We start from the raw sequence: 14,705 nt of genomic DNA, 5'->3' as shown, positions 1-14,705 counted from the left end.
TCTTTCTTTCTTTCTTTCTTTCTTTCTTTCTTTCTTTCTTTCTTTCTTTCTTTCTTTCTTTCTTTCTTTCTTTCTTTCTTTCTTTCTTTCTTTCTTTCAAAACAGGGTTTCTCTGTGTAATAGCCATGGCTGTCCTGGAACTCACTCTGGACCTGGCTGGCCTTAAACTCAGAGATCCACCTGCCTCTGCCTTCGAGTGCTGGTATTAAGGGTGTGCATCACCAAAGCCCCACTGTATGTCTTTCTTAAGGTAATACTGCAAAATTGTCACATGGTGTTGGACAGTACTTGGTTAGTAGTGATTTATACTACATCAGATTGAGAAAACATCCAGAATTTAGTCCTCTTCTCTTTCTTTCTTACTTTAAAACCTTAATTGCTTTTATCTGCCTTTCTGCCTGGTAATCTGCAGAAGAGCTACATATATGAATGGAAATCCACCAGGTGCACAGGTAAAGAGTGACCCACTCACATTTTCTGCCACCAAGTAATTGGACAGGGGAATAAAATTAATGTAGGCAAGAAAAAACCAACAACACCGACTTTCCTTTTTTTCCCCATTTGCATGTAGTGTAGGGTGTGGGAACTTACATTTAGGATGACTCTAGGAAACAATGTGGGTTTTGATTCAGAACTATATGACTGGTAAGACATAGATCAAGGTCTCTAATGAGGAGTGTTTGTATCATGACTGACTGTTGAAGCAGCGATTCTTGTTACTTTAGGCTCAGTTAGAAAGCTACATACATGAACTTCAGATGAACAATGTACGGTTCCTGTTTTCTCTGCTGAGTATTCAGGATCACTTGCATGGTGGCACAGTACAAAGGCAGTGTTAACACCACTGTTAGCAGCATCAGCCTTCCTTAGGCTAGCGCCCCACTTTGTACAGTTCAGTTTTTGTGTTTTTGTAAAATCTTATTATCTGAAGTCATTTTTAGACTCAAATAAAAATTGCAAACATACATGCTCTTTAACTAACATAATTGGGTTTTGGACATAAATGATATCTCCTCTCAACCATTGATTTCATTCTTTAGCCCAGACTAGTCTGAATTTACAGTCTTTCTTCCTGAGCCTTCCTAGTAGCCAGTGTGATGGCCTGCACACCCAGGCCTAGCTTCCCCCCAAACCTTGCTGTTCTAAAGGGGACAGTGTTTGTTTCTGTCATCTACATTCTCTAGAATATGTTACATGTAGTTCTATGCTACTTCCTTGTGCTCCCAGATTGGCTGCTCTGCCAGCTTCCTCCCAGCTTCCCATTTGCTCTACTCACCTTTAGCTCTGGGAGATGACCGCACTGCCAGTCCCCACCCAGCTTCCCTGAATCCATAGATAAGAGACACTTGCACACGCACCTCCCCCCCCACACACACACAGAGTTTGTTACTTTACACCTTGCCTTCTAGGCACAATTGCTGGGTACTACTGTCTTCTGCCTGGAAAAGTGTGCCCTTACCAATTTATTGTCTCCGTCTTTCCACTTGTCCTAAATGTCAGTGGCTAGTCCTACCTAGCCCCTGCTAAACATCCTAGGCCACCCCCTGTCCTATAGTGGAGACCCCAGGTTGCTGTGTTCTTCTTCCTCCAAAGCATGACAGAAAGACTCTCTCTCCTTCCTTGCATCTCCCAAAAGTTCTGTGTGTACCTCTGCCCAGCAATTGGCTCCTGGCTTTTTTTACTGACAAATCAAGAACCAATTGGAGAACAAGACCTTAGCATCAGAACCACCCCCTTCAGATATAAGTATATTTTGTTTAGAGTATACAACTAAGTAACAGACCATTTTTCCCTAAGGGCTTATTTCCATATAATGTCTGTGATTTCTTTAGAATTATTGCTATATGAGTCATAAAGCATTCTCCCCAGGTTGCTTTTGGCTCTTTACCCTCATACACTCGGCCTTTTTTCTTTGTATTAAGGTTTGGTTTGGGATTTTGAAAGAATAATTTTCTTGAATCTCCAGTGGCATAGTTTCCTCTTCTACTTTAGACAAGAATTTTCTTCTGTTACTTTACTTTTTTTTTTTTTTTCCCTTTTCCCTCTTTGGTTTATGTCTTATTTTTTATTTTTTGTTTTTTTTTTTCAGAATGATAGTACCAGTTTGGGCCTTCTCAATACTACTGATTTTTCACAAGTTGTCAACTTTACCCCCTTTCTCTCTATTTTCTCAATTTCCAGCTTCGAAGTGAAAAGGAGACACGGAATAAGCTCATCGAGTCAGACCTGAATAGCAAATTTCAGAGTGGACTCTTTAAGAAGTAAGATACAAGCTTACTTGTATGCAAGGAATGAGATGCACTTGATGGTGTGTGTGTGGGGGGGTGGGGGTGGGTGTGGTGGTGTGGTGATTCTGTGTTTCATTCAGTCAAATGATCTTCAGAGTATGGAAATGTTTGTGGACAGGGGAAGGTAGCACTGAGCTGGGGCCCTGAGGATGAATGAATATGCATTACACTGAGAGATTGTACTGGCAGCAGCATCTCTTCTAGCCTAGCCTAGGGGTTCTTAGTCCTGCCTGCTTCCCTGATTATACATGGTTTCCTCAGCTCAGAATTTGTCTCATTGTTGACCACTATTTCAGTTCCTAGCAAGGTTTGTAGGATGTAATAGAACTCAGTGAAGAAGGCTTGTGTGATGATTTTTAAAACATTTATCTGCCCTACTTCCATCTTCTCCTTGTCAGTCATAGTTCTCTTCTACCTATGTGTTGACTAGACAAAGTCCTCTTGAGTCATGCTGTAAAGTCAGTAATAAACCTTAGACTGTTGAAAAGCCAAGGTCCAAGAGAATAACACACAGGGATAAGAAGGAACTTCATATTTTTACTGTTGCTTCTACATTACCGATTTATAGATTTGTTCCCTTTATTATATCTGGCTGTCAGCAAACTTAAATTGTTTGTATCATTTCTGAATTACTTTCAAATTGCACTTTTAATTTAGCAAAGAGAAGATGCTTTATGAAGAAGAGATCCCCAAGTCCCAAGAAACAGAGGAAGAAAACAAAGAATCCAGCAGCTCTAGCTCAGAGGAGGAGGAAGGGGAAGATGAAGTTTCTGAATCAGAAACTGAGAAGGAGGCAGGTAAGGCCATGGTCCTTCATGTGGCCTGCCTCTCAGGGGGCAGAAAGAGCTTGAAGTAGTTTCCAAGAAATTGAATTGCTAATGACAAGATGCTTATAAAAACCTCGAGCTCAGTTAAAATATACCTGCCAGTTCTGACACGGCCATATGGTAAGGTACATGGAGAAATCTTGCATGAAACCATCAGTTGTCCTGCCTTTAGAGTGATAGATGCCAACAAGCCATATGCTGAGATGCATGGGGCTTATAGGACGTTAATATTCTCAACACACTGGTAAAAATTTCATTTAGTTATTATGTGATTTTTTGCTTCTCTAAACTGAATCCTAATTTTTTTCTTATTTTGTAAAACTTCTTCAGTTTCTGAGTGAGGGAATTAATGAAAGAACAAATCAGACTTACTTTTATTATTCTCATTAATAATATATGCATTTATCCTTCATGTCCATGGGAGTTTGTCTCAGGAGATAACCAACATCTTTGGATGTACAAGTCTCTCATTCGCACACATATGAATGTGTGTATATGTACATATATGTATATATGTGTGTACACACACACACACACACACACACACACACAGGGTTTATGTAGAACCTGTGTACTTCAAACTGTCTTTCTGTTGATTATGTTACCTGGTACAATGTAAATAATTGCTATACTCTACTATACTGCTTAGGAATGTTGAAAATGTAAGAACACCGATCTGAAAAAGAAAAAAGTCTAGGTCATGGTTTTTGCTTCCAGACATTTTCAGTTTGTGGTAGGTTGAAGAGCTGAAGCTGTGTCTCAGTTGCTCGGCTTTGCTGATAGTTCTCTCAATCTTGGGCAATCTTGCCCTTTTCATGTCTTAATCTGAAGCTCATTGACTTCAAAGAAAGTTGGAGTTTTATAGACAAGGCAGGCATCAGGTAAGTTTTCAGTAAAGGAGAATTGACTTTATATTCATGGAGCCTTAGCTTTCCATTTAAGTATTTTATTATTTTTATATCTATGGTGTTTTGCATGCATGTCTGTGCAACACATGCATGCAGTACCTGTAGAGCCAGAAGACGGCCCCAGATCTCTTGGAATTAGAGTTACAGATGGTTGTGAGTGCCATGTGGATGCTAGAAATGGAACCCAGGTTTTTTGGAAGAGCAGTCAGTGCTGTTGACTGTTTATCCATCTCTATAGCCTCTTAAAACAAACAAACAAAAATCTATTATTGATCATTTGTGGCTCATTCTGGAAATGCTTGTATTATATCCATCAAAAGTTACAAATGTGTGTTTTTTGTTATTTGCATTATTTACTATGAGGACCCTCATAGTCTAGCTTTCACACCGTGTCTAGAATTCATATTTAGGCTTCTTCTATGCTACATCTTCTTGTTAGCCACTATGATAATAGGAAAATGGGAGAAAACTACTCAAACTGATGCTTTTGCTTCCTGATTCACACTCCTGCCTCTGTCTTATTCCTAAACACCATGACCAAAAGCAAGCTGAGAAGGAGAAGGTTTATTTGATTATGCTTCCACATCCATATCCATGACAGAAGGAAGTCAGGGCAGGGGATTGCACCACTCCCAATGAGCTGGGCCCTCCCCATCAATCACTAATTACGAAAATTCACAACAGGTTTGTACAGGAGGCTTGCCTATAGCTTCATCTTAGGAAAACATTTTCTCCCCTCTCCCTCTCCCTGTTCCTCTCTGCCTCCCCTCCCCCTCCCCCTTTCCCTGTTCCTCACTGCCTCTCTCCTCTCCCCCTCTCTTTCTTTTTCTTTCTTCTCCTCCTCTCCCTCCTTCTTCTTCCTTCCTCCTCTTCCTCCTCATTTTATTTTCTTCCTGAAACAGTGTTTCTCTGTGTAGCCCTGGGTGTCCTGGAACTCACTTTGTAGACCAGGCTGGCCTTGAACTCACAGACATAGCCTACATCTGCCTCTCAAGTGCTAGGATTAAAGGTATGTAATACCACTGCCTGTCTGGGGACATTTTCTTAATTGAGGTTCCCTCCTCTCAAACCTCTTAGTTTGTGTCAGGTTTATATAAAACTAGTGTGCAGACCATGCCCATACTGCTATTGGAATAAAATATTGACAATACCCTCATGATTAAAGTATACTTCTGTTCAGAAATCTTCTATTGCCAGCTCCCTCATTCTGTCTTTATCTGCAGAGTAAGTTCTAAACCCTGTAGCCTAGGCTTCAAGGCTTCTGATAGTCTGGCTCCAACAGACATTCCCAATGCATTGCATAGACAAGGGCATATTGTAGCTCAATTGGATTGCTTGATTTTCTCAGATATGACCTCAGCATTCCTGGCCTTGAATGTTTATTTGTACCTTTGAATTCTCTTCATATCATCATAAATACTTGCTTGGTGAATTCTTTTAGAAAGTGTAGGGTGTAGAAGATTGAAGTGTTTTTCTGGTACAGAAAGTTAAAACAACTGGAGCCTGTATTAACTATCCCTTATTACAGTGACAAGTACCTAAGAGGAACTCTGTAAGGGGAGGGAAGATTTATTTTGGCTCATGGTTTCAAGGTTTCAGTCCACAGTCAAGTGCCTCCATGTTTCAGAACTGTGGTTAAAGAATGGCATGGGATAGGATGGGTGTGGTCAACCAAAGCTGCTCCTGGCATAACAGCCTGGAAGCAGAGAGAGACAGAAAAGGGTTAGAGACAATATACTCCCAGTGCCCTGGTAACATCCTATTATCTCCTACCAAATTCTGAGTGTGTCAGTACATACCCATCAGTGAGGCAGAGCCCTTAGGACCCACTTTCAGTGAATATATATAGTAAGTATGGACTGGACCTTTAGCACCCAAGCCTAGACTGGGATGGTTGTCAACTTGATGGGGTCTAGAATCACTTTGGAGGCAGATTTCTCAGGTTCACAGGTCATGTCTGTGAAGGACTTTCAGGACTTTCTAGAGGAGGTTATAGTTGAGGTGGGAAGATGCACCATAAGTTTGGGTGGCCCTCTTCCATAGGTTGGGTTTCCAGACTACATAAAAAAGAGAGAAGGCTAGCTGAGCATGTGTCTAACCTGTTCACAATGTGGCCAGCCACTTCTGCTCCTGACCCTCTCACTACCTTCCTTCCATGATGGACTGTATATCCCCAACGTGTAAGCCACAACACCACCTTCTTTAAGTTGCTTTGTCAGGCCTTTTGTTGGGAGACAAGTAGGTAGTACAGATCCCATTCTGTATTTTCCACCCTGGGCTTTTTGCTCCGTTTCTCGGTAGCACAGTGCACTTGGTTTTGTTCTAGTACTTACCGGTTTTCCTGGGAATACTGCATTTATTACTTCACTCCAAGTTTCAGCATATGACAATCATCGGTATTCATTAAGTGGTTTTGTTGACTGTATCCAGTAGAGGAATGGAAAGCACTGTGTAATAAAATACAGGTCGTGTGAGAGAAGTAAATGCATTCAGTGGTAGTCAATAGTAGGTAAGATTATAACTCATTCTGGGGATTATAATACAACTTTATATCTGCATATCTTTTTACTTTGCAGTACACTGAAGCGATTTTATTTAATCCCCACAACCATACCTTGGGGCATACATCCTTATTACTCCTTTTTTAGAATGAGATATTGACATTGTACAGTGTTAGACGAAGTAGGTTTTAGAGCTAGCCAGTGGCACAGCAGAAAGGGACAGTGGAAAGTCTTTATAAGAAGTGAAAGGTAGGACTGTAGAGAAGAGGGGCTGGAGAGGTGGCTCAGCAGTTAAGAACACTTGCTGCTCTTGAAGAGGATCCAAATTCAGTTCTCAGCCTCTATGGCAGCAGCTCACAACTCTGGTTTCAGGGAATTCTGTGGTCACCAGGCAGACGTGTAATGCGCATGCATATGCAGGCCAAACACTTACACGATAAAAGTAATAATAATTAAAAACTGTACAGAAGTATGAGGTTCTCGAAGATTGTAGAAGAAAGAGAGAGGAGAAAGAATATTGGCATTCTGTGTTTAGAAATTGAGGTGATGTTAGTGAAGGAGACAAAGATGCATGACCAAGAGGACATGCATTTCTGCCTCAGAGAAGCCAGCAGCGATGAGCTGTAGTGATGCAGGAGCAGGCAGGGATCATACAGCAGTTAGGGAATCACCAGTTATCCTAGAGAGCAGTTCCAGTGGCCCAGTGTGAGCGGAAGCCAGGTGGTTCTAGCAGACGCCTCCGCTCATTTCTCTAGTTCTTTGCTCGTGTCTCAGAGCTCAGCTCAAGTCAGCTTGTGTCACATTACCATAGAGATTACATGTTTCCCCCTCTGTTGATTTTAGTAGCTATTTGTTTGAAATTCTTTTATATTAATTTTCTCATGCTACTTAATATTCAAGCTGTTTTTCTGTTCTTTTCCTCGCCCCTTCTGCTGTCCCAGTGGGTAAGCTGTGGGTGTGTTTGAACATTCTTCTGTGTCTCCTCTAGCTTCCCGAGTGCCGCACAGCCTTTTCTGTGTAGGGGTTCCTTAAATATTAGCCGGTGCACAGAAGTGGGTTTTACCAAAGCCTTTCCTGAAGTTGCTTATCACACGAGTGGATACTAAATAAATATCTGTTGACTGCATTTCTTCCATTTTTATAGCTTCATGGATACAACTTCATAAAAATTATAGTTTTCATGTATCTTACACATTAATATTATTAATGTGAATATAAGCATTTTGATTAGAAATTCTGTTTTCTCTCTTTCCTTTTTAGTTTGACTTAGATATTTTGTGTATCAATTCTCTATTGTTTCATAATAAGCCACCTGCAAACTTAATGGTTTAAAACAGTAACTGCTAAGCTAGGATATGACTCAGTTGGTACAGTGCTTGCCTAGCTTATTCAAGGCCTCGGGTTAGATCCCCAACACTGCATAAAACCTGACCTGCTGACACACAGCTGTAATTCTAGCAATTGGAAGGTACAAGTCGGAGGATCAGAAGTTCAACGTCACCCTCAGCTTCAAAGCTGGTGTGATATCACACTAAGCTACATAAGACTGTCTCAGTGAGGGAAAGGGAGTTTAAAAAAAAAAAAAACCCAGAGATTCTTTGTGAACTCTATTCTATGGCTTGGTAATTGGGGAAGGGACCAGCTGGATAGCTTGCCTCTTTCTTAAGGCAATGGTGTGCTTCTTCATGTTTGTGCCTTCAACTTGTAAAGGAAGTTGAAGTTGTAAAGTGTAGAGGAAGAGTTGGTCTTAGATGACCTTGCTCATGTTTCTGTTGTTTAGCTGTGATGTTTAGGGTAAGTGACCTTGTCTCATCAAGCAGACCTGCCCCTATTTCTTCATGTGGCAGCTAGATTCTGAAAATAGTTGTTTCAGAGGCCAGTGTTTTAGAGGCCAGAGCAAGTCACCTGCCCAAGCCCAGACGTAGAGTGAAGAATGCACTACCTGAGTCTACAGGTTCAGGGATTCAATCTATTTCATTTGGCTAATACGCTAGATTTCTTAGAGCTTAGTACTTAAAAAATACCTTGATCATTATAATAGCTACCAAACAATAGAACTAATAACATAAAGAAGCTTCTAATATAATAGCCAATGAGCTATGTAGTTTTAAAATGCTATTTCTGATCTTCATAAAAATTATCTTTAGATAAGAATTAAAATCTCTAATTAATTAGAGAATAGAGCTTTAAATATGATATGAAACTTACTATCACACAGTTGGATGTAGCTTATAATTACCAGAGGATCCATGTATTTCTGTATCCGTTTTCAGAGTATAAATTCCAGAATCATAGTTGCTAGGTACAGGCACGGTTCTAGTTATTAATTGATATACAGCCAGATTGATGACCTTGCAGGGCTGGGCCACTCCTAGTTATGTGAGTTCTATGACTAAAGATCTGCAACTTAATCTCTATTGTTTGAAATTCTTTCTACTATTAGGTCCTACTGCAACCCTAAGAATTCTCATTACTTAAATTAGGCCAGTCAGTTATTAACCAGTGGATGTGTGACTGATCTCTGAGTCAACATTCCCCATCCATCCATCCATCCATCCATCCATCTGTCTGTCTGTCCATCCATCCATCAGTCTGTCTGTCAGCTTTCTCTGGAGCTTTGTAGAGAGCCCTGGCTGATGGAGCAGCTTTCTTACTTTCTTCTTCAGAGGTTTTGCCCTTCTTTAAGATTTATAGCACCTATTGATCTGAATCAATATATCATCTTGAGTTTGATTATAATGTGTCTTATTTCTTTTTATTGTAATTACCTAGAAAGCAAATGCATGTGCATTTTCTGTGTGCATTTCGTGTGCATTTATTTCTCAGCCAAGTTCCCTACAAAAGTGAACAGATTTTTTATTACAATGAATTTTTACAATATAACTATACACATGCATTGATATAGAGACAGTTTTTATTGGAAGTTGGAGCCTACCAATATAAGGATCCTTCAATTTATTTTTTTCTACATGTAGTTGCTAGACTTTGTTCTACTGTGAGTCCAGACATTCCATGGTCCTAATAATTTGCTCTGATAATGGCAAAACTTTTTTGCTTAGTAGAAAAAGATTTATACACACTAAGATAAGGTTTTCATCTTTATACTTGTTGCATCTCTTGTCTTCAATAACAGATAAAAAGCCAGAAGCTACTATCAACCATTCCAACTCTGAAAGCAAGAGTCGGATCATGGAGCAGATCCCAGCCCCAGCTCAGAACACCTTCTCTGCCTCTTCAGCTAGGAGAGTGAGTACTTGGGAATTGATTTGAGGTTATATCTCACTGTATTACAGTAATGCATAAAGGCCTCAAAGACTCATTCTTGTAAAACAGTAGGAGTACATTCTTGTCTGTATTAGGCTCTTACACCAAATTACTATAAATTGGGACTTTAAAAATAGAAATTAGCGCCGGGTGGTGGTGGCGCACACCTTTAATCCCAGTACTTGGGAGGAAGAGGCAGGCGGATTTCTGAGTTCGAGGCCAGCCTGGTCTACAAAGTGAGTTCCAGGACAGCCAAGGCTATACAGAGAAACCCTGCCTTGAAAAACAAAAAACAAAACAAAACAAAATAGAAATTAGCTTCTTACAGTTATGGAGGCTGGAGAGTTCCCAGAACAATGAGCTAGACAGTCCATTTCCTCATAAGGGCTGTGTTTCTGTGTTAGTGATGCCGCCTTCTCCTGTAGCTTAACATGTAGAAAGAGCACCATTGTGTCTCTCTGAGAAGGGCCAGCTACCCTGTTGACTTCATTCTTTGTTACTTCCTCAGAGGCTCAGGCTCCAGATGTAGTCCTGATGCTTAAGACTTCAGTATGAATCTTAGAGGAAGAGACACAAAAATTCTGTCCACAACATTGCCCCTCATGTCCTTGAAAGACCAGTTCCAAACAATACATTTACAAAGGTGTTTCAATAACAGGATGAAAATAACCTGAGATCAAAAAGATTCTGTGTTTTACCTGTTTTCTTCATATTGAAAACAAAGATAACTGTGTGCAAAGTAGACGAGCTAGAAGACACAGAAACTGGTTTTATGGCAATTCCTTCTTCTACTTCTCATGAAAACTTTAGTCTCACGAGTAAGGTTGTTGTCCTGTGTGATGGGCAGGGGAGGGAGAAGAAGGATCAGCTTTATATAGGCTTCTCAGCAGCTGTAAGCCTCTGGCAGGGAGGTCTGAGGTATTTGGAACAGACAACTGGGAAAACTCTCTGGCCTTGGAGGTTTTTAGTTGGTCTCCTTAGTGGAAATGAAGCAAAGCATGCCAGGCCACCTTTATTTTTAGACGCATCATTGACTCATTAGCTAGGCTTTAGGTAGAGCGCCATTCTTGCTCACTGTGCAGCCATTCACTGCTCCTCAGATGCTGGCATTTCTAGGTGTGACTGCACTTCCTACTTTGTATAAGAGAACAATACCAACTTAAGACACACAGACACACATATCCCTCTATTTGCTAAAATAATACTGGGAAAGGAGGAAGGGTTCCTGGTAGAGTCACAGTGGTTTATAAAAAGGAAGGGGCTCCTAAGTGTGTATATCCGGGTGATTGGAGACAAGAGAAAATCTTAATGGAAGGTGGATGGAGATGACTGACTTATTTTAGTGGCAAAGCAGCAAAGATGACGTGGGTTTGGAAGTAAGATCCAGGATTTTTTTTATAAAGGTCCCAGACCCCAGGAAAGGGCCTGTTTCCTGGCATATGAAGGACCAGTTATACCCTAAAGACCCTGATCTGACTTCTGACTAATCCTAGCCTATGATGTTTCCCTGCTGTGTTTCTCTGTTTGGCAGAATTGAGCTTGGATATATATGCCTTGTATGTACTAAGCAAGCACTCTACCACTGAACCATATTTCTAGCCTGTTTCCCTGCTTCATATAAAGACAATGTAAAATTGTTCATGTAGTGCTTTTGTTGTTGTTTGGTTTTAGTGCTGACACTAGAATGTAGGATCTTGAACATGCTAGACAAGCATATCACCCCTGAGCTGTATCCCACTGGAAACTTTCTTTCCCTTTTCTGTGGTTTTGAGACAGGGTCTTCTATAGCCATAGGCCGTGCTGGCCTAAGCTTATTATGTCCTCCTCCTCCTCCTCCTCCTCCTCCTTCTTCTTCTTCTTCTTCTTCTTTATATATTTTATTTCATGTGCATTGGTGTTAAGTCCCCTGCAACTGGAGTTAGAGATAGCTGTGAACTGTCATGTGGGTGCTGGGGATTGAACTTGGGTCCTCTGGAAGAGCAGCCAGTGCTCTTAACCACCGTCTTTCCACCTCCTCAAAACTTTACGTTCTAAATGTTAAAATTAGAGGCATGTGTCACCATGCCAACTGACACTTCCTTTTTTGATATTAAAATTTCTTTTTAATGAAATTGTGGTGGTGTGAGCTAGTGATCTCTTTGAAAGATATTCTGTCTAGGCAGAATAAGAAATATGGTGACCTTTTTACTCCTAAAGATTTCATCTTGCCGGGCATGGTGGTGCATGCCTTTAATCCCAGCACTCGGGAGGTGGAGGCAGGTGAATTTCTGAGTTCGAAGCCAGCCTGGTCTACAGAGTGAGTTCCAGGACAGCCAGGGCTACACAGAGAAACCCTGTCTCAAATTTATCTTTTAAATTTTCTTGTTCAATGAAATAATTGCTTCTTAATAACAAACAGATTATTTTCTTTATATTATAGTTAGAATTTTGTGAAGTCACCATTAGTATTAACTTAATATTAACTCATCACTTAAGAGAACTTGGAACATTCAGCCCTAAATGGGATGTCTCCCTCAGATCCCTCCCCGCAGGGCTCAGGGGACCCTGTGGAAGAGGAGGCAGAAACACTGTAAAAGCCGGAGAGGGTGGAGGACAGCAGGAAATCAAGGCTCTTTAATCAGCATGATCATAGCTTGCATGAACTTCCAGAGACTGAGGCAGCACGCACTGGTCTGAACCAGACTTTTCATGTGTATTATACCAGTGTAGTGTGTTTATGGGATTCCTAAGTGTGAGAACTGCTTTTTCTGCCTTCTTCTTGGGTCTTTTTCCTCTGTTTGCTTGTTTTGCCCAATTCCAATATGTTAGTTTTTGTTGTTATATGATACTTCATGAATAGTACTTAGGAGCCTGGCTTTTTTTTGTTTTGTTTTTTTGTTTTTGTTTTGTTTTGTTTTGTTTTTTACTATGAGAGATGAAAAGGGAGAGGATCCAGATGGGAGTGGGGTCAGGAGGAACTGCAAGGAGACAGAAGGGAAACTATAATCACATTATATTGTGTGAGAACAAGAAATCTATTTTCAAAAAGAGGAAATGATTAATTCATCACACGAAAGAGCACTGCCTTTATATATATTTATTCATTAGTTCATCCTGTTTCTCCAGACTGTATTATAGGGGAGAATTAAGCTCGTTATCACAGTTTTACAGATAAGCACATTAAGACATAGAGAAGAAAAGTAGCTTATTTTCAGGTGCCCAGCATGTCAAGAGAAAATGAGTTCCCAGAGGATAGTTTCCTGGTGCCCCGAGACACTGCTGGATCCCAAGGACAGCAAAGAGGCTCCTTCCTTTCTCAGAGCAGGTCTGTGGGTAGAAGCACTAAGATTTGGAGTTCACTGCTGGCTTCTGAAGAAAGAGCCCTTGGGAGCATCTAACATCTGCCAAGTGAGTGGGACAAGGACAGCAAGCCTGCCAGGGGTCTGTTCTAGTACAGGCCAGGCTGCTCCATGAACTTGATCAAAAGAAAGGAGGGTGAAGCAGACTGGATCACCAGATCTTTCTTCCCCATCTTTTTCTTCCCCCATAGTTGTCCAGTCTTTTCAACAAGGCAGAAGAGCCTAAAGATGAATCTCCCTCTTCATGGAGACTGGGACTCAGAAAAACTGGGAGCCACAATATGCTGAGTGAAGTGGCCAATTCCAGGGAGGCCCTTAGGGATCGAGGCTCCTCCATCTACCGTTCGTCCTCAAGCCCTCGGATCTCTGCTTTGCTGGATGACAAAGATAAGGTGCAGTGGGGGAGGGGAGGGCCATGCAGGGGATGCCAAGGCAGTGTGCTTCCCTGGAAATTCAGTCATGACAACAAATGGAAATATTTTTGCTATTCCTCAAATTTGGAAGTAAAGACTGTGAAGATGTTCTTTAAGTAGAGAACAAAAGTAATTCCTCATTACAAAAGGAGGTATTTTGGTATAATGTCTTTGGTGTCTTTAAAAAAGGGGTTGATCTGGTCACTCTTAATAGTTTCACCAAGCAGTTATTTAGTTGCTAGCCAAAATAGATAGCTTTCCTTTTGATTTTTCTTATGTTCTCATGTCTTTTCTTATTTTCTTATGTCCGTCTTTTCTGTCTGTCTGTCTGTCTGTCTGTCTGTCTCTCTCTCTCTCTCTCTCTCTCACACACACACACACACACACACACACACACACTCTCACCTAGAACAAAACAGTGACTGAGAAAAATTGTGCATGGCCCAAATGGTTTTTCTGAATTGGTACCAGGGCCACCTACTCCTTTGATGTTTAAAAGAGAAGTTGCCCTTTGAACATTAATGCAGCTGGGCAAATCAGCACTTAGTAGCTTGTTGATTCTTTGTTAACAATTAAGACCGGTTGGCCTGGATCTTGCTATGTAGGATCAGCCTTCCACATGCTGGAATTCCAGGTGTATACTACCATACCCTGCCTGGTAGAAAAACTTAACCTATGATTTTTTATTTATAGACATATGATTAGGCTGACTTCACAAACAGTTCTCCATCATATTCATTAAAGAATTTGGTTCTAGATTTTATTGGGCTTACTCAGTGTTCTTGTCTGGGGTCCTTCTTGTTATAGTTCTCTTACTGTCTTGCTTTTCTGGAACAGCTTGGATGAACTGCATGATATCTGTCATGTTTCCCCAAGGAAATTTCATTTCAAGGAAAAAAAATAGCTGGAGATGGAACGAGACCACTGCATGCAGGGCATTATACAGAGCTGCTGTGTCTCCTCAGACCCTCATTCCCTCAGGGCTGTCTCCTCAGACCCTCACTCCCTCAGGGCTGTCTCCTCAGACCCTCACTCCCCTCAGGGCTGTGGCTCCTCAGACCCTCACTCCCCTCAGGGCTGTGGCTCCTCAGACCCTCACTCCCCTCAGGGCTGTGGCTCCTCAGACCCTCACTTCCCTCAGGGCTGTGGCTCCTCAGACCCTCACT

The 14,705-nt window shown here is 41.2% G+C and overlaps 1 protein-coding gene across 1 annotated transcript in view; it reads left to right on the top strand.

The window, feature by feature from the left end:
* The window catches only part of Ppp1r12b (protein phosphatase 1 regulatory subunit 12B), a 200,741-nt gene that overhangs the window by 59,806 nt on the left and 126,230 nt on the right, over positions 1-14,705 (top strand). Inside the window, exons 6-9 of the mRNA XM_029538692.1 lie at positions 2,128-2,261; positions 2,946-3,085; positions 9,658-9,770; positions 13,318-13,518. Of these exons, the coding sequence (XP_029394552.1) occupies positions 2,128-2,261; positions 2,946-3,085; positions 9,658-9,770; positions 13,318-13,518 (588 nt within the window). The remainder of the gene's footprint in view (positions 1-2,127; positions 2,262-2,945; positions 3,086-9,657; positions 9,771-13,317; positions 13,519-14,705) is intronic.

This window comes from Mus pahari, chromosome 5 (genome assembly GCF_900095145.1).
Source record: "Mus pahari chromosome 5, PAHARI_EIJ_v1.1, whole genome shotgun sequence".
Classification (NCBI taxonomy): Eukaryota; Metazoa; Chordata; class Mammalia; order Rodentia; family Muridae; genus Mus; species Mus pahari.
The sequence above is the reverse complement of the archived record's forward strand: the minus strand, read 5'-3'. Positions and strand labels throughout refer to the sequence as shown.